At 46.8% G+C, this 24,309-nt stretch overlaps 1 protein-coding gene across 2 annotated transcripts; it reads left to right on the top strand.

Annotated features, from left to right (window-relative positions):
* The first annotated feature begins 877 nt into the window (after positions 1-877).
* On the top strand, positions 878-11,926 carry LOC149356050 (uncharacterized). 2 transcript variants are annotated; one of them, XM_089584092.1, is made up of 6 exons: positions 878-2,015; positions 2,095-2,201; positions 6,685-6,787; positions 7,037-7,122; positions 9,300-9,519; positions 11,835-11,926. In XM_089584092.1, exons 1-6 carry the CDS (start codon positions 1,823-1,825, stop codon positions 11,915-11,917), a joined length of 792 nt encoding a protein of 263 aa, XP_089440218.1. In that variant the 5' UTR covers positions 878-1,822; the 3' UTR covers positions 11,918-11,926. The 2 variants fall into 2 exon arrangements, with proteins under 2 accessions (XP_089440218.1, XP_089440217.1); XM_089584091.1 differs by lacking the exon at positions 11,835-11,926 and having other exon boundaries at positions 9,300-10,784.
* The last annotated feature ends 12,383 nt before the right edge of the window (positions 11,927-24,309 follow it).

Here is a 24,309-nt window from a genome sequence, read left to right as displayed (position 1 = left end):
CACATATCAAACGCGCCTCCGATGCGTACAATTGGTTAGTTGTTTGGGGAGCGGCCAAGACAAAGGCGGTGATTTGCTGGCACAATTCTCGAAGACGGCACATTTAAAAAGCGTCATTTTCTAAATTTTTACTACATACTTCAACGTGACATTCCAACATGAGACACATGAAGTCCTGCAGGCTTCACGAAAAAGCGAAAACTGGACGCGCAAGGCTTACTTCTAGAATTCAAGTGCAGCAAGACAGCTGCTCGCAACTGAACTACCGCGAGGCTTACCATTTCGTTCCTTGCTTCGGAAGCGTCCTCATTCTCGGGGTTGCAGCCGTCGTCGTCGCTCGATGACGAGCTGTCCGAGATGTCAACCAGGCTTTCGTCTGCAGTGTGCAAGCGCTCATTGTCCGAGGTCACGGCCAAGTCGTCACTATCACTAGGTTCTTCTGTTGTCACGGAAGCAGACAACAAACTTCTGTCATCACTTCTGCTGGACAGTGGAGCCAACGGCGAGTCACTGTCGCTGTCCGATTCGTTGGAACTGCTTCCTATTTCGCAAGCAGTACGCTCGGCTCTATCATCTCGTAATTTATGCCTGTGTCTCGTACGAGTTGGCACCTCACATGCGGCATCAAAAAGATACTGCTTATACTTTTTCCTCTTCGGCATTTCTACACGTACCTATAAAAATAAATGGCTGATTCACAAGGACACACTGTGGTCCCTGTACTGTGGTTACAGAGAGCACAGCAAAGAAATACCCGCATGCAAGTGGAAGAAGTCCAATTATAGTAGAGGGGACGGCTGATGGGAAGAATGAAAGGGGAAGTAGCATTGGGGGTAGGGTTATATATAGGCGGTAGGGAGGGCGATGGAGTGAGAACCCTTTTTTAAATAGGGCTGGTAGAGTCACTCGATAAACTTGTATAGTGGTTGTCACCGCCACACGTACGACCGCGGCCGCAAGAGGCAGCACGTTTGTTCTATACCGGCATTCCTACCGCAGTCGGCCACTTCCAGCCTTTCGCCATTTAGTCACCTAGCAGTTAGCATTTAGTAGATTTTCGGACTGCGCACTATTAAAAAAATTGTTGCTGCCCACGGAGGCTTCCGCGTCGTCTGCTCGACGCACACGCCTCGCCGTCGCCTCACCGAAGCGCTCTTTTATTTTCGTTTACACGCGCTCGGCGTAGAGTGGGTATGATAGCACGTCTCATGATACATTATTCCGCTGTGTAAATGCAATGAGCAATTCCAGCAAGCCTGAGAAATGTCGCGAAGTTCCCGTAAGCCACTGCTGTATTCTTACGGCCATGCAGTCGAATTCAACCCCCTGGAAAAACTGCCAAGCAGCTGCTAGAAGCAGCAACAGTAGCTATCAAATGAAGCCTCAATACAGAGGAATGCAAGCCAAGATTAAATAAGATATACTGTTAAAAAGAAAGAGTTGTTCGAGCAGGCAAGGCGCAAACTTCATCACGTGCAAGAGTGCTGTGGTGCTGTATCGAAACTAAACGTGATCCAGTCCGAGTCGAAAAAGCGTGGGTTGTGCCCTGGCCAGCGGCTACTGTTCTGTTCAATGTTTATTTATTCTTCACAAAAACTCAGAAATTAAAATAAAATACTAAAAACGCAAATAAAGTACATTGTTTGAAATGAAATGTAAAAGTTGCGGTGTTCGTCTTACGATGAATCGCAAGTACGTATCATAGCCAAAGCCTGTTAGCACGTGTTAGCACGGTTCGGGCGGGACGCGTTGCTTATTCCGCTTCTTTTTCTTCTCTTCACCTCTTGTGTTCCTCTTCTGTCTCTTCTGTTCCTCTTCTGCCATGTCGCACATACTTATCAAGTGGACAACTGAGGAATCATGGGACGTTTATCCCGTGCGTTCGATAGTGGATGTCAGTCTCGGCTTCCGCCTTATGAGCGAAGAGAACGCTATTGAAGAGCTTCGTGGCACACATGTCAGCGTCAACTGGAAAGCTGGGGAGCCACCAGCTACAGCAGAGCTGCTCGATTTCGGTAAGCGCAAGCGTTTGCAACCGTTATTGCTAGGCACCGCGAATGCTCTGGATTTATTTCTTCTGGTAAAATAACGCAGGCACGCTGAAAGTGATGGAACGGCGACGTTCGCGGGCCGTGAAAAGTGCCGGCGCCTCTAACAGCCGTGGCAGTGAAGGTGAAGAGCCGCCTTCAAAAAAACCGAAGGTAAATCTACCCATTATTGTCGACGTTTAGTAGTAACCCTTTCTGCTTTCTTTTTCTGTATTGCAAGGGGCCACATAACGTCAGCACATCGTAATCATTGCTGTGATCTATAGTCTATTGCTACAGATTGTAACGCATAAAGGTTGTTAGCTGCGAGATAGATTTAAGAGCATTAGAATTCTTTGCCGTTGCTAGCCGATTTTGTGCCTGCTTTTATTTTTCAAACGCACACGTTTTCATGTAAACAGTACCTATTTTTATGATAGCGTAGGTTGACTACCAAGCGTCAAGACGGCGAAATTTTATTTTCTTACAAGAGATTAGGGAGAATGGTTTAGATGTCTTCGTTAACTGTTTATAAAAAAATACCGGCCTCGTATCAGCATGCCATCTTAAATTTGTAATTACGAAATTGTGAATAAGGAATAAAAGGCATATTTCCTGGTGTGAAATTATTAATTTTTATTTTTCAAAGTATTGAGACATTTAACAAGAGAAACTCTTTATTTAGCAACTGTGTTTGTTTTCAAGCAACATAATATAGAAGGAAGAGAATTTCTTTACTTTAGTGGAGTAACACATGTCAACATTGCCTGGAAGCCCCCTAATGTAGGTTGTGCCTTAGGTCACTTGATATGAGGTATATGTGCATGCTGTAAGCTACAGATGCATTGCAATCAAGTAACTGTACACAGCTGTGTTATCACATGAGTTATGTGAAACAAGAAGCATGAAAAGGCTGTGTGCAAGCAGGTATACTACTTGATTAGACATTGTCATCCATGACGCGTGAAACAAGATGTGGTCCTTCATCACCCTGTTTTTATGTCTTGTAATTATGCAATGAAACATGCAGGCATGCAAATTTTGTGTTGCTTTCATTTTGACCACAAATCGCAGCAATCACACTAGCCAAACTTGCTTTGGGAGAGAAGCTCCAAGTGCTATTTGTGGTAATGGGGTTATAAAATTTATGGTTTATACAGTTTCATGTGCCGTGCGACTCAGGCTACAAGGGACATCATAGTGCAGGGCTCCGCATAATTTCGACCCCCTGGGGCTCTTTAACATGCACTGACATTGCACAGTACACAGGCCTCTACCATTTCTCCTCTATTGAAATGTGATCGCCGCAGCCGGGATCGAACCCGTGCCTTTTGAGTCAGCAGCCAAGCACCATAACCAGTGATCCACGATGGCGGCTGGTTTTAAAATTTTCTGCAAGTCAGGAGTAATGGAAAATAGACATCTAATTTTAGTTGCTTGTTTTCTTTTTTAGAATGAATACGTTAGACACTAGGATGCATGTTTCACCATGTGGCATTCTTTTGCTACCTCTGAGTAATTTATAATTGAATTTCTTCTTGATGCTGTTTCGGTTTCATCAGCGGAATGATGGCCGTGATGTGTTGGGAGTGTTATAGGTTATTTGAGGCACAAAACAACTGCAGTATAATTGTTGATTCTTAGTTCTGTTTCAACACGTAGGCCAACCTGCTTCAAAAGCTGGAATAAGAAGCGACATATCAGCAGTAATGTTTCAGTTTTTCCATGCCTCACATCACCTAAACACTCCTAAGCGTTACAGCCACCGTTTCATTGATGAAACCGAAGCAGCATCAAGAAGTAATTTAATATTATAAAATTTAGTGGTCATAGGCAAACACCATGTGAAACACCATGTGCATTCTAATGTGAAAAGCATCATTTGAAAGAAGAAAACACGCAGCTGAAATAAGGTGTCTGTGGTCCTTTAGCAGCGTTGCCAAAGCTGACTCCAGCCTCTATGAAGTATGTGGTTTGGTGGGCACTGTCTAAGGCTGCTTGGCCGCCACGGTGGCTCATTGGTTACGGCGCTCGGCTGCTGATTCGAAAGAAGTGGGTTTGATGTGGGCCATGGCGGCCAAATTTTGGTGGTGGCAAATTTCTAGAGACCTCTTCACTGTGCGATGTCAACGCATGTTAACCCCAGGTGGTTGAAATTTCCGGAGCCCTTCACTATGGTGTCCCTCATATCCCGAATTGCTTTGGGACGCTAAACCCCCATAAACCCACAAGGCTGTTCAAACTAGTCTGTAAATAAGCTAGGTGACAAAACTTGCCAGCACATTCAGTTTTTATTGCATAAGCAATACTGCGACAGGTTTCGAGCCGTCGTAGCTCCCGTCGTTGACCTTGTACAGCTTTGCTTCAGCCAATTACGCAATTTACCCGGTTTAACAAGAGCGAAACCACTGCCAATTTTTTTATAATTTCTTCTGTGTGACATGGGGGTTGCCTGAGGAGAGCAATACATTTGTAAAGTGCAGAGCCCCATGGCTATGGTGAATTGGGGCAGAAAAACTTGATGACTAAGCTGAGCAGGATAGTAAGTTTCGAGTAGTTGGTAAGGTTGGTAGCAGCATTGAGGTGTTTGTGATGGCAGTACTCCTGTCCACTGCACCTTTTCCTTACACAAGTCATGTGCTCTAGCATATTTGTAGCCCAGGTAAAGACGTGGAGGCTGTGCTTGGGCAGACCAGTAAAATCAAAACAAAAAAAACTATGGCACTGTGTTGCTTCTGGCATCAAAACATTTTTTGATGCCCGACGCTGGTTGTGCCATACCAAACCTTAATTCATTTACTGTGGTAGTCCAGCCTGCTGTGCATTATGCCTGAGAATTACAAGATGGAAGCTAATGTTCTCTTATCAGCCATTATTGCTTATGCTGATGCAAGAGGTCAATCACCATACAAACAGCATTGTAGTGGGTCATTCAGTACTGCGGCTTCATGCGTAGCAGTAATTATAGAGACAATTGTGGTTGCCGTGAATCAACTAAGACAATTCATCCTACATCAAAATTCTTCTGATCACAACTGTGTAACATATTCACCAATCTACATACAAACGCAAGGGACCGGGGCCAGTTGGATCCTTTCAACATTAGCCTCTGCTGTACCCATGGCATAGTCACTTCGAAACAATTGCCAAGCTTTCCAGCACTACAAATAGAAAAGTTAAGATGAGTGGGCAATTACACCCTGAAAAGCACAACTGATTACACTTGAAAACGGGAACATTACACTGCCATCGGTTCCTATAAAGCCTAGACCGCACGTGTGTGTCTAACAAAAGAGAAAGCTAAATATTCACGCCCACAGCACATGCCGTCCACTTAATCTTGGCAGCATTAAGTTGCAAATGATATTGGGCAAAGGCGCCATTCAGGAAAACAACTCCGAGGATATCCACTGTAGTATTATGAACTCGGTCGTAGGCGCCTTTTCCACCATGTACACCGCAATAAGAGTGATCGCTATTCAGAAAGCTTCGATAAAGCAGTACAGGTGGGCATGGTTAGCTATTGGAGTAACTAATTTTTTTAATCTCCCGTCCAGTTTTTTAATCTCTGAGGCAGAAAACAATAAAAATTCATTTGGGAATGCGGTCTACTTCACGCCAAAGGGCGAGCGTTGGGAGTGTCTGCTGTCTGCCCCCGGCCTAGGTGCCATCACCGTCAGCGCCTGGGATTAGTCAAAAGGAACGCTGGCATAGGAGGAGGAGGGAGGAGATGCCGTTACTTTTAGTTCATTGAGGTGCTTTATGCATGTGTACTTTTCACAGCCTCTTTGAAAAAACTTAAGCTGTCCCATGGCTTAATCACGCAGCACACTATTCATGCAATCACACAGTATTGGCACAGTATTCGGCATGAATACGTGACATGACCCACTGGTGACCCACACTGCAGTTATAAAACACTAATTAACCCCAAGGCATTGTAACAAACTATTTTTGGACAGTTGTGCTTGTGCGACACATTGTGTCTTCCATTGCGTTTTACTGCCTTAAAGACCCCATCTTTTTCTGATATCCTAACTAATTATCCCATCTGTTGCTTTCCTTTTTACGCCCCCTCTTCCTTTTCGCTAATTCAGGGTAGCCATCTGGTCTGTGCTTCTGCTTAACCTCCTTGCCTTTTCGTTTCGTCTCTCTCTCTCTCTCTCTATATATATATATATATATATATATATATATATATAATTTACTGCTCACAGTCCAGTGCGTTCTATTTATGCTTCTTTTGGACTTGCACAATGTCCTGCTTAAACAGTCATGTTTATAGCTTGTTAGTAGTTTTTACGGTATGATTTTTTTTCTTGTCCATTCCTAGCAGCTGTAACTGCATATGCATGCTTCGCATATAATGGTGCAGCTTGAAATTGTAGGCAGTTAATATTCCTTATGGTAAGATACCACTTTGGTTATTAGCTGCAGCTCTGTTTGAACATTCATTAGCGAGTTTGTTCATTAATAGGCGGACCCTTAACCGGTATGGTCCCCCTATTCTGAAGCACCCTGGTGACTCGGGAGTTCAGCTGGTTGTGTAAGCATGACAAGACAGAAAATAACAACTGCATTGCAGTGGATGCTAGCTGCCACTACTATCAACAGTGGTAATTCAACTGGTGCTTTATGGTGTGTCGTCTCTCTTTAGAATGCAACAGAATGCTCCTGCGACGCCCACAAAAAGGTGGAGCAGTTGCAGCAGCAAGTAAAAGAGCTGCAAGAGCGCCTGCAGGTGGCGGAGAACAACTACGGTAAGTTGCTCTTTGAAGTAAAAGACACTTTCGCTTGTTGCATTAGTGCACAAAAAAAGGCACTGTATACAATGCATGCTAATGCACTTATTTGCAAGTACTGTCATGAGAGCGCAGGACAAAAACAGCTTAGCTTTGCTCCTGATTTTGTGATATAATAATGTTTTCTCCAGTTATAAAAGTCGATAGCTGACTTCTTTGTTTGTGCTTGCTGTGTGTTTTTAAATGTTTGTTTCCTTCTGTGTTCAGATTCCTTCAAGATGGTGAAGGGTCTGAGGAAAATCACCCGCCGCCTCGAGTCTTCGCCAGCTGCCGCTACCGCTGAAGCCGAGATGGTAAATGCTTTTTCTTTTTCTTTTGGTGCTCATGATGCCAGAAATATGGCTGTGACCTAAGACTGAATTCTAGGCTAAAAACCAAATAAATAAATAAGTAGTATTTTGAGATCTGCAACACCCATTCTATTGCAGTACATGAGGCCACTGCTTTGCAGCTGCACAAAATCCTTTGGTATAACTCAGTATATTGACACAGAAAACTACAGCAAGCAGCTTCAAGTACTACATTATTGTGCCTCACACACAGCAATTATGTGATTATAAAAGTGCTGATACAGCAGTGCTGGCAAGTGATTAACCAAAGCTACAAAAACTACAAAATAGTGTGTTACTCTTCATTCAGTTGAATGATAATATTATTACAAGCTGGGGTTTATTTACATTCTCTCTGCTAGCTCGAGTTCTTGTATCCAGCCACATGTTGAAGGCTATGGCTGCCACTCTCAGAGGGGAGCAAATCGTTACCTACGGATAGAGTCATGCCCTGTTTTTAGAACTACCATTTATGTGGGGGATTAGAGTTATGGACAGTTTTACAGGCTCCCAAATATTTTTTAATGCATTTACGCTTTCTTTATATGCAAACTAGCTGTCTTGACAATGGAGAGGGCGAACTTACATGGAGCCGGGCTCCATTGGGGTCCATGTATGTCTCTTGTGTTAATTTGGACAACGATAAGAACGTAACTTTGACCTTCCCTGTGTTATGAACGCTCTAAAGCATTGTGAAAGTGTAAATGCCTGAGTGAAGGCACGATTTTTGCTTTTTCATGTTTTCCGAGGTGCCCAGTCAGCATCTCTTCCCTTTGTCATATCGCATGAAGTAATGTGAAGATAACTCTCTCAGGAACTTGTGCTCTGCTGCATTAAACAGCTGTCAGCCCACCTAGTACACATATGTACTAGCGATTTATGGTATGTGAACAGTCATAGCAGATGTGCCATCGCACAGTGCGATGCCATCACTTGTCTAATGGACCACTAGATGCTTCAGACTGCACCGCATTATTTAAAAGGAAAATGGCTACCAGAATAATGCCCCAGATTGTCTAATTTCAACTTCACTGCCCACTACTATGCACAGAAGCAGACCTTAATTAGCTTTCTTTTTCAGAATTTTTTCTTCACAGGACATTATTACGCATGACTTGCTTTACAAACAATATGTCTCAGGAACCAATATGTCCATATTAACGAGGCATGGCTCTATTGCCTTGTCTGATATACAGTCATGCCCTTTTAATATGGATGAATCGAAATGTGGACAATCTTTATGAGGACCAATCTGTTCTAACATATTTGCGCCTCGTTAATATGGAACTACTTTCTGGATAATGGGCACGACGAAAATTCACAGAACTGATTGGGTCCCATGTATGCACGCTGTGTCGTATGCACAATGAGCAAAACAAAAGCTAGCTTGACTATAAAACTGAATGGTTCTTTCCTGTCCAGTGTTTCGTGCACAGAGCACCAGTAGAAGCCTGTTAATGCAGTGGTAAAATGTGCAAGCTTGGACAGGTTTGTACACCAGTTGACTGACAGATGGCGTACATAGACATTTTGGTATGACAAGCTGTGTTGTTCAGCCTCCCCCTTGCTTCGCATTTTTTTTTTTTGCAATGGGAACTGCACAAAAAAATTCTGTTGTGTTGTCGCACATACAGTCAGCTTCTGGAGAGGGCGCTAAAATACGAGTTTGAGAGCATTTTCTCTAGCTAAAAGTTTTATCACACAGTGTTCCGGCCATGCAAGTGAATATCTTTTCTTGTCAAAACTTTTATTCTCAAAAGCGCAGGGCAAAATTTTCTGAGTATAAGCTTAGGGGCGTCATTTTTCAAAGCTGAAGAGCAGTGCCTCTACTAGACATGTAGCATCCTGCTAAATAATTTACCGATTTTTAAGGCACAGTAGTTGTTTTTATGGATTTGGTATGAGAGATGGGACTATCAGCCATCTTAACAGTAGGCACATTCTCATGAGATTGCATTTTAGAAGTATACTTATGTAGAAATAAAAACTACTTGTTGGCTGTGCAGCTGTTCATCTTTAATTTTCTCTTCCCCCACTTTTAAATCGCAGCTTACACACTATTTGCCTCGTGGCTATCATATAGGTTGGAAGGAACCATAAGGTCATCCCAGGTTTCTTATCTCGATTTCTTTATTGTGCAGGTGAACATCGGCAGTGGAGTGATGGTGGAGAAGGCCACCCTGCAGAGACTTCACTCGCACTGTCGTGGTGCCCCGACGAAATTCGCGAGGGCACTGATGCGTGTGTTATTCACGAAGGATGAGATGGAGGGCAAGTCCCTGTATGGTAAAGGATGCAATGTTAATAAGGGCGCCCCACCCAAAGAGGCACTGGACCCAGTGCGTGTCGATGCCCTCATTTGTAAGTACTGCCCTGAGAGCTCAGCACAAAGCCAGCATCGATTTGTTCCTGATTTGTTTACATGCAGCCGCACTAGGATCGCATGGTGAAGGTTTTTAAGTGTTTTCAGTGTGTTCCAGCAAGTTTAAATTGAAATAGCTGTGGAACGCATTAAGCTGGTTAGACACTGTGGGGTACAGTCATGCTCAGTATGACTTGGAACGCTTGAGCGTGTGGCCGGAATGCTTCCTGGATGCATGGTGAGGTCAGCATGCAGAGCGCTTGAATCCTGCTGCTTGAAGCAGCATGATTCTTCTATTGTGATAATCAGCTCCTGCCCCTGCATCATCTAAATACTCTTCTTGTTCCTTTCGGGCAACCCCAGCATCGTCTAAATACTTTGTGTTCCTTTCGGGCAGTGCTGTGCATTGAAGCATTGCGGCCACACGCTCTCACATTGCGAGTCATATTGAGTGTGATAGTACATATAAAATGTTTTAGGAATGCTTGCAATCAAAACAAGAAACGAACACAAAGAAAAAGAACACAAGGCAAGAGAGACGTGCACTGACTACCAGCTGATTTTATTGCACAGAATTCCCAATGGAATAGCATGATCAATGTATCACTTTTTTATGTACCGTATATTGCCGCGCAAAAGTCGACGTTTTTTCTTTAAATGTCCTTCCAAAGTTGGGGGGTCGACTTATAATCGGAGTCTTAAAGCCGGCCTATATGCGGGGTCAAAAGTAATTTCGTCTGAGTCACGGATAATATCACGCCCCGTGCGCTCGTAATTCCATAATACTTGTCAGACACGGTGCGAAAATGGATTTGCTTAAAAAAATTTTGAATGTAATTGAGATATGCACCAAAGGTTTGTTTTAATACGATGGCAACTTGTTATCGACAAACCGTGGGCATTCCACGGAAAAACAGCCAAAGCTGGGCGCGCTGGCAATGTTTAATACAAATGGGTGGCTACAAATCCAATCCAATCCAAAAGTAGACCACACGTGACCAGTCACATGAGCCGAGAAGCATTTTCGCGTGTTGTTGTGTGCCTTTCGCCATTTCTGCACGTCATTTTCCACGAGCAGCATCTCGGCGCCGCTTCCGACGACCAGCAGGAGCAGTGGCTCATAAGATGATGATCGCGGCTGTGTCCTCACAAGCGACGACGAGTCAGAGATGTCTTGTGAACGAATAGATGTTTCTTTATGACTCGGCTTTCTGAAAAACTTTTTGGGCGAGCTAGGACCGCAGGGTGTGGCAGCGCCAACCTAAATTCAGAGCCTTTTTCTTTGCACAAAGGGGGTGGTGAGTTGGGGGGTCAACTTATCACCAGAGTTGACTTATAATCAACAATATATGGTAGTCACTGAGATGCAAAGAATGCATCCAGGAATTAATCGGAGCCCTTGGCAACCACAAAGAAAAAGAGCAGGAAAGCGGAGGAACGTAACCAGCTATCCGACATCAAAAAGCAGATGGACTAGAGAGCCATGACGCAACAAATAACATGAATGTGATGCAAGTTGTATTGGAAGATGTGTCAGTAAGGCCGTAGCAAAAGCACAGCAAAAGTATAAGTGGCTTAATTTACTGACACATTTTGCAGTCCTCCCTGTTTCACATACTGTCCCATTACTGATTGTGTGCATCTGTATGTGATTGCCAAGGGTTTCGATGGGCTCCTTAGTGTATTTCTTCTGCGTGTGTCAGTGAATGCTTGAAAAGAAAGAAGTGAAATGTTTAGCATGTGCTTCGTTTTTTGCATCTCATTTTTTCCATTCTAGCGTTGGATCAGCTTGCCCAATCCACTTTTCAGCTTAAACGTATCAACTAGGCAGCAGTTTTTTTTTCTACCGTCTTTGCACAATAAGTGATTGAATGAGTTACGAAAAATCATGTTCTATTGATGAAATATCCATATAAAGGTGCTTTTATAGCTTCATACTGCGTGCGCCCTTGTGTGTTGTTCTGGCTTATATATACATCAAGCGTTCTGGCAAATGCGTCCAAAAATTTCTAAAAATAGGGTGGTCGAAGTAGAAAGGCAATTTTTTCATGAATGTTGTCAGTAACAGATGAAGGTAGTTATTTTGGAAGCAATGCTAATTAGGTAGCTAGTTAAATTTGATAATTACCTTTTTGACACACCAGTGGTTAGAGCAAGAGATGTGAAGTTTCAAGAAATTTTGCACCTTTAAATTGTGCCTTCATAATCACAGTATTACTGAATGTTGAACATGGTGCATGCGCAGGTCATGGTCAAAGTTCTGCATTGTCGTCAGTATGTACCCATTATGTCATTTTAATTTTTTCTATTTCAGCATACGTCTGCGGCAAATTTGATACTACTGTGGTCCAGGTGAAGAATTCGCTCTCGTCTATGATTTCGCGTGAATTAAAGTAAGAAACCAGATTTCTTGTTTGTCGTGTTGGTGGCTAGTGTCATTTCATTTCTGGATGCACTTTGCCACTGTATTATACATTAAGTGCATCAATCAGAATCACAACTAAACAATGAGCATCACATCTTAATCAGAAAATCAGTTGCCAGTCTTCATCACAAAAGACGCAGAAATGTATCATGAACTCAAAGTAAATGCACCACAAATACATCAGAATCTCAACAGGAGAAAAAGCATCACGTCTTAATCAGAAAATCGGTGGCCAATTTTCATCACCAATACATCACAAACTCAACACAAAAGTAATCAGAAATTCGTGATGAGTGTGATATCAAATGTCGTTGACTTTTAATCAGAAACTCATCACCCATTTTTGTAAGGGCAGTTACCTTTCGAATTAGGCTGTTTTGCTCTAGAGTATAAACTTTTCTGTTTATTGATGCATCGCCTTACCTGTGAAGTGAACCATTTGTTGTGTGTTGACGAGGGGATGGTAATTTTTGAATATATTTATCTTTCAATTAAATTAGCTTGTCATGAACTATCTTCCAATTTTCCGCACTTTCACAGCAGCGAAATGTGTTTAGGAATTCTTCAGAAAATTGACGAAAGTTCGCTCAAGATTAGGTCAACATTCGCTCGCGCATTACCACGTAGATTACCTTACTTTGCAATTCAGGCTTTTTAATTGGTGGCAGTGGCGGTCCCAGCGATTGCTTCTAGTGGGTGCGGGTGGGACGGGGGGGGGGGGGGGGGCGGACGGACTTCCTTATACCAAAATATAAAAAAAAAATAGAAACAACGATTTTTTATTTAACCTCTATTTGTATAACAATTTTGTGTGCACTTTGTTGACAAATCAACGGCGAACGATAAGATGTTATACCATAACTCATGCTTTGAAAGCTAACGGTTACGTGAACAATATTCATATGTAATTCATATCTATTTATGATTTATATGTGAATATTGCTCACGTAACCATTAACTTATATAATTAATATATATTTACGCGGCGGTCGAATTTCGATCAAGGAAAAATTCCAGCAGCCCACGTACTGTGCGATGTCAGTGCATGTTAAAGATCCCCAGGTGGTCGAAATTTCCGGAGCCCTTCGTTACGGCGTCAATCATAGCTTGAGTCACATTGGAACGGTAAACACCCATAAAACACACAAACAAAACAGATGTATTTATCTCACAATATTTTAAATTCAATGATAGTGCAAGTCATGAAGCGCAAAACTGTGAGGGCACGTCAGGACCACGATACCTCGACAGTCACGTACGAATTACCCTCTTATAACTACCAACCTGTTGCATAACTAAATAATGTTGTGCGATAGTATTAGCTTACAACGTGTCTTACTAGCAGCAGAAAACTGGTGTGACAAATGGCAAATGTCTTTAAATATGGTTAAGTGTAAGGTCCTGCATTTCCATAGACGCTCCAACTTAATACCACGCAGCTATTTTGTCTGCGGTTCCCGTTTACATGCTACAAAAGCATAGAAATATTTTGGATTACACCTGTCTGGCGATTTTACGTGGTCAACACACATCAATCACATAACTGTAGCATCCAGCCGATCCCTTCGCAATCTTCAAAGCTCAATGAAGTTTGCCCCAGCACATGTAAAATTACTAGCCTACACCACATTAATGAGCCCAAAATTAGAATTTGCATCCGCCATTTCGTACCCGCCGCGGTGGCTCAGTGGTAAGGCGCTCGGCTACCGAGCCGGAGTACCCGAGTTCGAATCCGACCGCGGCGGCCGCGTTTCGATGGAGGCGAAACGCAAGAGGCGCCCGTGTGCTGTGCGATGTCAGTGCACGTTAAAGATCCGCAGGTGGTCGAAATTCTTTCCGGAGCTCTCCACAACGGCACCTTCTTCTCCCGTTCTTCTTTCACTCCTACCTTCCTCCCTTCCCTTACGGCGCGGTTCAGGTGTCCGCCGATATGTGTGAGACAGATACTGCGCCATTTCCTTTCCTCAAAAACCAATTTACCAATTTTTACCGCTATTTGGAACCCACATGAGGAATACCTTTCTGACAGCATAGAAACGATCAAAATCACGCCATTAGATTTGTTCATTCCGATTATTCATCCTACAGAAGTGCAACCGATCTGAAGAACCGATCCAGCTTGCCATATTGCCACGTATCATTGTATTGTTTGTTCGTTCACGCTCAAGGCTGCAGGAAAGGGCTGTTATTATTTTTGTTCGTGACGCGAGAAGCGACCGGACTTATCTCGATTGTTCACAGCCATGAACAGCTGCATCTACGTGTTTCTAGATTACTCTAGATGATCTCGACCTGTTATCTCGAAGTTTCCTTGCCGGCTTTAAATTGAACGATGCCGCGAGCAGCGGGCATTCGTAGTTCGACGATTGACGAGCACGCTTGTTGCTTACGCCGCCACTGAGTGATTCAGTTCTTTTGAGGGCGCAAGTCAGCCCAAATAAAGAGCTTCGTTTGAAAGTATTTCTGGTGTCTTCCTGACCGCTGGACTGCCGTCACTACAACGTGACATCTGGTGGAGGTGCTGGGTAGCCTTTCATGTTCCGGACACCCCCTACAAGCCGTGACGCCAGCCCTCTGAGTCATCAACCGCAGGACCTGAGTCCAGTCCACCGCGCTAGCCGACGCCTGCAAGGGGACGCACCAGAGTTCGGGAATCTGCCGGACCCTACCCGGAAACGAAAGCCAGCAGCAACGTCCACCATGAGCTTGCCCCAGACGACGACTCCAATCATTCTGCAGCAGCCCCGGGTGCCACCAACCTTCGACGCTTCGCCTGGCTCCGACCCCGAAGAATGGCTGGAGCAGTTCGACCGAGTGGCTGTCTTTAACAACTGGGACGATGCCATGAAATTTAGGTACGTCTTCTTTGCCCTGGAGGGACCAGCAAGAGTCTGGTTTGAGAATGAGGAAGCCAGCCTCGCGAATTGGGCAACCTTCAAAGAGCAGCTTCTCAAGACTTTCACAAACGTCGTGAGAAAGGAGAGAGCCCAGCAGCTGCTACAGTCTCGCATACAACACCCAAACGAGACCGTTGCAGTGTACACTGAGGAGATGAAGCGTCTCTTCCGGCGTGTCGACTCGAACATGAAGGAAGAAGAAAAGGTCAAGCTGCTTATGCGAGGAGTTAAAGAACAACTCTTTGCCGGCCTCGTACGGAACCCACCGAAAACCGTGGCGGAATTCATAGAAGAGGCCTCCACGATGGAAAAAACACTTGACGCCCGAGCCCGCCAATATGAGCGCCAGCAGCGCGTTTTTTCAGCAAACTGCCTGGACGCCGCTAACAACGATAACCTGCGGGAGGTTATACGCCAAGTAGTACGAGAAGAGCTCCGACGATTGCTGCCAAATGGAACGCAGCCGCAGGTTTCACCACTTGCTGACGTAATCCGGGACGAAGTTCAACAGGCCTTGGGTGTGACGCCGACACCCACGCAGCCTCTGCAGCCCCCAGCCATGACTTACGCCGCAGCTGTGCGCCGTCCTGCACCTCGACGACGGGACCCAAGCCCCTATCGCCCACAGCCAGCTGCGTTGGACCGCCGCCCACTCGCCCCAACCCGCCCGTCCTACGAGCGACACGCGCAGCCGAGGAAATGCGACGAGTGGAGAACTCCCGACCAGCGCCGCCCACTATGCTTCCACTGTGGAGAAGCCGGTCACGTCCTCCGGCACTGCCCATACAGAAGACTGGGCATCCGAGGGTTCTCTTACGACGCTCCACGACCCCGACCCGGCCAGCGACCAGCCGAAATCGAGGAGTTTTTACGTCGGGAAGAATACTCATCGCCGAGCCGCCTATCACGTTCCCCGTCGCCATCGTCCCAGCGCTTTGTATCTCCTAGCCGAGGTTACGCCGTGCGTGGACGCTCCCCCAGCCCCCGAAGGTTAAACTAAATAAAGCAGCCTCTGGAGGTGAGGTTGCTTCTAAGCGCAATCACAAAGATCCTCCATCGACGAGTACTCAAGACCATGCCACGACGACGAGACCGACGACGACGACGACGACGCGGCCAGAATTGAAGCTTTTACCGCTGCCCAGTGAAGTAACGTCGCAGTATGCCCACCGCAGCCTCACTACTCGACGAAGCCGTGATCGGACACCGAAGACAACGTACAATACGAGAACGCGTACAAGTGACCTTGAAGTTACGGTCGTCGGTCACGCGGTTACTGCCTTGGTGGACACGGGAGCTGACTACTCTGTCATGAGTGGCCCACTCGCTGTCCGACTCAGGAAGGTAACAACAACCTGGGATGGCCCGCTGATCCGCACCGCAGGTGGCAACCTGATTACGCCGTCAGGACGCTGCACCGCGAGAGTTACTGTAATTGGGAGAACCTATGCGACAACCTTCCTAATCCTACAGCAATGCTCGAGAGACGTGCTTTTGGGAATGGACTTCCTGAACGAACATCGGGCGATCATCGACCTTCGATCTAAGTCGATCAAGCTTTCCACGGAAAAAGCCATACCTGTTGCGACGAGCGTGACTCATCACGTTGCCTTAAACGTCCTCGATGAAGCATTGAGCGTGCCACCCCGATCAAGTGTTCTCGTCGGCATAGGTACTGGAGACATCGAAAATGCCGAAGGCGTTATCGAGGGGAACACCCAGTTACTCCTGGATCGAGGATTGGGCGTCGCGAGGGGAGTCGCCGAAATCCGAAATGGCCAAGCCCAGGTGTTACTAACCAACTTCACCGAAGAATACCGGCATCTAAACAAAGGTACGACGATCGCTTTCCTCGACGAGCTAGCAGACATCAGAGACGTATTTGCCCTACCCGACCAACCCGCAGAACTATCTGACCAAGGCCATCAACCCACGTTCGACATCAACCCGGCATTACCCCGGAGCAGACAAGACCAAATACGCAGTCTTCTTCAAAGGTACACCGATTGCTTCTCATCAGCATCGAATGTGCGACGAACCCGGCTTGCCAAGCACCGCATTGTCACAGACGAACACGCGCGACCACTGCGACAGAGCCCCTACCGCGTATCGCCGCTAGAACGCCAAGCTATCCGCAAGCAAGTTGAGGAAATGCTTCGTGACGACGTCATACAGCCATCGAGGAGCCCCTGGGCAGCACCGGTCGTCCTAGTGAAAAAGAAAGACGGCACCCTTCGCTTTTGCGTCGATTACCGCCGCCTGAACAACATTACGAAGAAGGATGTCTACCCCCTCCCCCGCATCGACGATACACTGGACCGGCTGTGCAACGCTAAGTACTTCTCATCGATGGACCTGAAGAGCGGCTACTGGCAAATTGAAGTTGACGAAAGAGATCGCGAGAAGACTGCGTTCATCACGCCAGACGGACTCTTCGAGTTCAAGGTGATGCCATTCGGCCTCTGCTCTGCCCCAGCGACGTTCCAGCGAGTAATGGATACGGTGCTCGCAGGCTTGAAGTGGCAGATTTGTCTAGTCTACTTAGATGACGTTGTTGTCTTCTCCTCAAGCTTTGAAGACCACCTCAGAAAGCTTCGGATAGTGCTGGAAACGATCAAGTCTTCAGGCCTGACACTGAAACCAGAGAAGTGCCACTTCGCCTACGAGGAGCTGCTGTTCCTTGGTCACGTCGTAAGCAAGGATGGAGTTCGCCCAGACCCCCAGAAGACGGCTGCGATCGCAGAGTTTCCACAGCCTAATGACAAGAAGGCTATACGCAGATTCCTTGGATTGTGCGCTTATTACCGACGATTCGTCAAGAACTTTTCGCGCATCGCTGAACCTTTGACTCAACTTACCAAGGCTGACGTGCCTTTTAAATGGGAAAGGCCACAAGAGGAAGCTTTCAACGAGCTGAGGCGCCGCTTACAGGCCCCTCCTGTGCTCGGGCACTTTGATGAAAACGCCGAAACCGAAGTTCATACCGATGCAAGCAGCGTGGGCTTAGGAGCGGTCCTCGTTCAGAAAAATGGCAGACAGGAGAAAGTTATCGCGTACGCTAGCCGTTCACTGTCGAGAGCCGAAGCCAACTATTCGACGACAGAGAAAGAATGCCTCGCCATTATTTGGGCCACGCCCAAATTTCGCCCCTACCTATACGGACGACCATTCAAGGTTGTGAGTGATCACCATGCTCTGTGCTGGCTAGCCAATTTGAAAGATCCCTCCGGCCGCCTTGCTCATTGGAGCCTGCGTCTTCAGGAATTCGACATAACTGTAGTCTACAAATCTGGCCGCAAGCATTCCGATGCAGACTGCTTGTCACGAGCTCCTGTCGACGCAGCACCCGAAGAGGAAGATGACAACGCTTTCTTAGGACCGGTAAGCGCCAGCAGTTTCGCGCAGCAGCAGCACTCGGATCCTGATTTGCAAAGCCTAGTTGATTATCTGAAAGGCAAGACCGCATCGCCTCCCCGAGGGTTCAAGCGGCAACTGTCGTCCTTCGTCCTTCACAATAATGTCCTCCTGAAGAAGAACTTCGCGCCGAACAGGGCAGTGCATCTTCTTGTCGTGCCCAAAAATCTCAGGCAAGAAATTATGCAGGCATGTCATGATGAGCCGACTGCAGGACATCTCGGGATTGCTCGCACGTTGCACCGCATCCAGGAGAAGTACTATTGGCCACGGCTAGCTACCCACGTTTCCCATTACGTGAAAACGTGCCGTGAGTGTCAGTGACGCAAAACGCCTCCGACTAGACCAGCCGGACTCCTGAACCCCATACCACCGCCAACTAAGCCCTTTCAGCAAATAGGGATGGACCTCCTCGGCCCCTTTCCGACCTCTTCATCAGAAAACAAGTGGATCATCGTGGCCACCGACTAAATGACCCGCTACGCCGAAGCAAAAGCGTTGCCTAGTGGTACCGCAACAGAAGTCGCAAAATTTTTCGTCGAACAAATTCTCCTGCGACACGGCGCCCCGGAAGTGCTCATCACAGACAGAGGAACGGCGTTTACAGCGGAGCTCACGCAAGCCATTTTAAACTACAGCCAGACAAGCAATCGGAGGACCACTGCCTATCATCCACAAACCAACGGACTCACAGAGCGTCTGAACAAGACCATCGCAGACATGCTCTCCATGTACATCGACGCCGAACACAAGACGTGGGACTCCATTCTGCCCTACGTGATCTTCGCTTATAATACTGCCGTCCAGGAGACAACCAGGTTTACCCCATTCCAGCTGGTATACGGCAGGAAGCCGACGACAACACTCGACGCAATGCTCCCGCACGTTTCCGACGAAGACAATCTCGACGTCACCGCCTACCTTGATCGCGCCGAGGAAGCCCGAAGACTTGCGCGGCTTCGCATTCAAGACCAGCAGCACACCGACGCCCGACGCTACAATCTGCGCCGACGAGACACGCATTACAAGCCAGGTGATCGGGTTTGGATATGGACGCCAGTTCGCCGCCGTGGATTGAGCGAAAAGTTGCTGCGACGCTACTTTGGCCCGTACAGGGTTCTCCGTCGGATCGGTGACCTCGACTATGAAGTCATCCCCGACGCCACGACAGCATCTCAGCGACGCCGCCCACGCCCGGAAGTCGTACATGTCGTACGCCTGAAGCCATATTATGAACGCTAAAGCACTCGAAGTTTCATTTTCCGTGTTTATTTTCATTTTAAAGCATCGAGACGATGCTTCTTTGGAAGGGGGGTAATGCCACGTATCATTGTATTGTTTGTTCGTTCACGCTCAAGGCTGCAGGAAAGGGTGTTATCATTTTTGTTCGTGACGCGAGAAGCGACCGGACTTATCTCGATTGTTCACAGCCATGAACAGCTGCATCTACGTGTTTCTAGATTACTCTCGATGATCTCGACCTGTTATCTCGAAGTTTCCTTATGCCGCGAGCAGCGGGCATTCGTAGTTCGACGATTGACGAGCACGCTTGTTGCTTACGCCGCCACTGAGTGATTCAGTTCTTTTGAGGGCGCAAGTCAGCCCAAATAAAGAGCTTTGTTTGAAAGTATTTCTGGTGTCTTCCTGACCGCTGGACTGCCGTCACTACAACGTGACAATATGGGCTTGGCAGCACCGCAGCTATGTCAGCCACAACTCACCTGCGCCGTTTGTTCGTCCTGCAGGTATCCATCTGCCTCCTGCGATGCAGTGACTCTCGCCCGAGCGAACCCTGGAATCCAGCTTGGACCACAGCCCGGCTTCCAACGGTAGACCGTCTGACCCCCGTACCGCTGCATCGCATCCGTCCTGCGGACCACATGCCAACAGCAAAGCCCCGTCAGTGCCCGGCAACGCCCCTTCAAGAACGAGCTCCGAGATTATCGCTGCCACTGTCAGCTTCAGCGATAGCTAACCACCGGAAATCAACCTCCTCGCCGCATCACCCCTTTATAAGCCCGGCATCACCCCGCGCCGCCTTCAACGGGCTTGGCAGCACCGCAGCTATGTGAGCCACAACTCACCTGCGACGTTTGTTCATCCTGCAGGTAAACACTTCATTTTTATTTATTTATTTATTTCAAGATACCCCTAAAGGCCCTCTTCAGGAGGGTATTACATAGGGGGTGGTAAAAATTTCAACTTGAATACATAGAAGGAACATTAACATGAGTAACAGGGAAAAAAAGAAGCAAGAAAAGAGCAATAACTGGTAGTCAGCAAGAATCGAAATGTGGCGAAACAACAAGAAGCAAAATAAACAAAATGGAAAAAAACAAGACAAGAAAACAGAAAGATAAAAACAACGGAATAAGCAAAACGAAAAGCAAAACTCGAACACATTGCGGTGAGCAGAACAGAACTAGAAGATAACTACACATCGCTTTGATTTTTTAAATATTCATGAAATGATGTCGCATTTGTTTCAGTTGCGATTGTGCAAGGCAGCCGGTTCCAATCAATAATTGTTTTGGGTATGAATGATTTAGCAAAACTTGAAGTGTGACATGTGATATTCCCTATTTGCACGCCGCACTCGCTATGCGGCTTTAGTAGTGCTGCCAAGCCCAATGGTATTGGTATTGCCTGTGATTGCTATCATGTTATCATGCGCTAACTAATTTTGTCAGGTGACGTAGAACTCAACCCTGTTAACACCACTCGCCACGGCGATAGTCAGTCACCCAACGATATACTTCAGGCCCTGAATGAAGTCCAATCCAGTCAAGCCACGCTCCTAACCGAAATGAAATGCATCCTCCTTAAACTCTCCGAAAATGACCAAACGTTTGCAGAAATCAAGAATCGACTGACCAAAGTTGAAACCGACTGCTCATCACTATTAGCAATAAAGGAACAGGTAGACGACATCCAGGCGCTGTCTGAGCGAAACGCGAAACACATTGCCACTATCACAGCTAGTCTTGATATCTCAGAAAATCAGTCCCGAAGATCAAACCTACTTTTCTTTGGCCACGAAGATAACGAACAGGAAACATGGGCCCAGACGGAGGCCACTGTTATCGAACACTGCAGCAGAAATTGAAGCACGACAATTCTTCCTGTGGACATTGAAAGAGCCCACAGATTAGGAAAGTTTAGGGCGGACAGGAATAGGCCGATCATCGTTAAATTTGTACATTTTAAATTGAAGGAAAAGGTTATTTCATGCGCCAAAATGTTAAAAGGTACAGAGTTTAGCATATCTGAGGACTACTGCCCAAACACGGTCAAGGCCAGCAAGCATCTTGTGGAATTCTGCAAAGCACAAGACGAACAAAAATTCAAACTCCGACATGAGAAGCTAATCATCTGGAAGAAAACGTACACGTTTGATTACAGTAGTCAGAAGATAGTGCCACACCCTTTAAACTCGTAAGAGCTAATCGTCCCCGCTCTAGCCCTTCCAACACTTCCTTTTTATACACTAACTTTAGAAGCCTCTTGCCTAAACTTGATGCTCTTCGTAACCAGCTTCACACCCCAGAGTCTAACCTCCTTATTCTCATAGACACATGGTTAAACTCTTCAATTGCCGACTCGGAGATTCTTTTTCTTTCTTCTGATTTAAATGTTTTTCGCCGTGACAGAACTAACAAAAGTGGTGGTGGCGTTCTAATTGCTACCCATAGAAGCCTTCAATGCATCGAAATTAAAACTTCATCCGCACTGGAAATGATATTCGTTCTCAGCAACTCCTCTTATTCCCCCTTATTAATCGGCACTTGTTATCGTCCCCTAGACGCAAGTAGTTCTTTTGTCGCTTGCTGCGAAAGCAATGGAGCGCGTGCTTGGAAAGGAGAAAGTAAAAGCGAAACCTCCTCCCCTCCTTAGCAATCGGCGCGGGGGGCGCAGCTGTGCATAGCAACCGTGACGTCACACAGTAGCGGTAGAACGAGCGCGCGCGCGTCGGCGGTGGCAGCTAAACCTCCGCTCCTTCGCCAGACGTCTCGTTGCAGTCGAGTGAGTGAGACGCTTGGCTCCGAAGCGGCCCAGTGATTCCGCGCCGAGCGGCTCGGGGAATCGGCAGTGGGTTGACCACAGGGCTTTCACCAAGCACACTTTAGAATTTCCAGTGTGTCTACGCTATGTCAGTGCACGTTAAAGAACCCCAGGTGGTCTAAATTATCCGGAGCCCTTCACTACGGCGTCTTTCATAGCCTCAGTCGCTTTGGGACGCTAAACCCCATAAAAGCAAAAAACATTTTTTTGAGGAAAGGAAATGCGCAGTATCTGTCACCCCCAGTTGCGAAACCAGTAGAGCGGGGGCTTGGAAAGCAGAGGGTAAAATTTGTAAATTTGGTTTTTCAGGAAAGGAAGAGCGCAGTATATTTCTCCCACATCTCTGTGGACACCTGAACCGTAGGGAAGGTGCATAACTGCCCTTTTGGAACAGTGGACACCTCAATCGTTCTTTAAGCTACGTTGCGGTAGTGACAGGTGTGCGCTGCATGCTTCGGCATTGACAACGTTGTACCAGAGACGCTGCCACCTGCCAGGGTCCGCATGACAATGCCCCGTCTCACGCCCGTTTCACCAGACCATGCAGCGGGGCCACTCTGTGGCTCCCAAACTCTATTTCAGGAATTAAAAGTTTTCACCACCACCACCACCTACCAGGGTGGGTGGGGACTTTAATTTAGATATAAAGACAAGCGGGAATTTCTTACCACTTATGCGGAAGAACATCCCGTTCCTCTCGCTCGTAACGGCCCCCACATCTGTGACAACCTCGCGAAATACTTGCGTAGACCTCGTCTTTGAGAACCAGGCATTGGTGCAGCAAGTCGAGCATATATCCATCTATTTCTCCGTCCACAAAGCTTCCTTCATGACAATCAAGAGCGGTTAGTGGACTGTTTCTTGATGAAGGAATATGTGTGAAAAGTAACAAATTGTCTGTAATTGTACACACGTGCCTTGCTCGAATTTTTTTTCCCTCATTCTATCGAAAAGCTGATGAGCTCCGCTCAAATTTCGCATTAGTAAGTGACGTATAATCGTCGTAGCATCGTCGCAAAAGGAGCAGGGGACGGCAGAAAGTAAGGTGGGCGGATGAGATTAAGGAGTTTGCGGGGATACAGTGGCGGCAACTGACAAAGGGCAGGTTAATTGGAGAGACATGGGAGAAGCCTTTGCCCTGCAGTGGGTGTAGTCAGGCTGATGGTGATGATGTGATCGTCGGCAATTTCTTTCGCAAAGTTAACTGCACGCTACGCCCACGGGTAGAAAATGACGCGCGTAGTACCTCAGTCGTATACTTGCACATATAGCAGAATGCCACGCGGGCCGCCTGCGGTTCCAACGGCTGCCGCTAGGAGGATTTCCGTGGCGCCCGTATCGGCGGTGCGCGCGGTGTGTACTTCCGCGACCGGCGCCACATTGTGCTGAACGACCAAATATGGCGGCCGCGATTACCCGCCAGTACTTTCCCCGTTCTGATGACATCAGCCAGTGATGAGCGCTGAACAGGTTTCGTGAGAGACTAATCTCATTCGCAGGAGGATTATGCTTCACCCCGTCGCAAGCGCGAGTGGACGTGTGCCTTCAGTTTTAACGCCGAAAAGCGTTCTCGGGCTCTGGAATCTGCTTTTCGCCACTTCTTCGCCCACGCTGCACATCTACAACCTAGGTAACAGTGAAGATCACTCTCGTCCATAAATGCCTGCACTGTCGCCCTGTGTTTGGACACGTGTGAGATGCCAGTACCGCAGTTGATGTGGTCGAAAAGCTGTGCCTCCCACTGTCATTTTTTTTTTTGCTCTGGGAGACGATGAACAGCTTTCTTCCAACAACTGCAGAAAGTGCAGACGGACACAGCGTATCGTGTACAAAAGTTTATACACAAGTTCGCCGCATAAAAATTAAAATCGCATTACAGCAGTAGTACACATCAGAAATGATTCACAGCAATCCACCATTGGAGCCCAATCGCAGCCTTTCCAGTAACTACCGAGGCATTGTCAAAAATAGTATCTGCACATGTGCTCCAA

This window comes from Amblyomma mixtum, chromosome 3, assembly GCF_055824585.1.
Source record: "Amblyomma mixtum isolate Tamu chromosome 3, ASM5582458v1, whole genome shotgun sequence".
NCBI lineage: Eukaryota > Metazoa > Arthropoda > Arachnida > Ixodida > Ixodidae > Amblyomma > Amblyomma mixtum.
Note: the sequence above shows the minus strand (reverse complement) of the source record. Positions and strands in the feature narration are given on the sequence as shown.

What these genes read in the sequence shown, in the direction of transcription:
- LOC149356050 (XM_089584091.1), top strand. Translation starts at nt 1,823, where the DNA reads ATGTCGCACATACTTATCAAGTGGACAACTGAGGAATCATGGGACGTT. An exon ending in AGCAGAGCTGCTCGATTTCG is followed by an intron (nt 2,016 to 2,094) that starts GTAAGCGCAAGC and finishes AAAATAACGCAG; the next exon opens with GCACGCTGAAAGTGATGGAA. An exon ending in CGCCTTCAAAAAAACCGAAG is followed by an intron (nt 2,202 to 6,684) that starts GTAAATCTACCC and finishes GTCTCTCTTTAG; the next exon opens with AATGCAACAGAATGCTCCTG.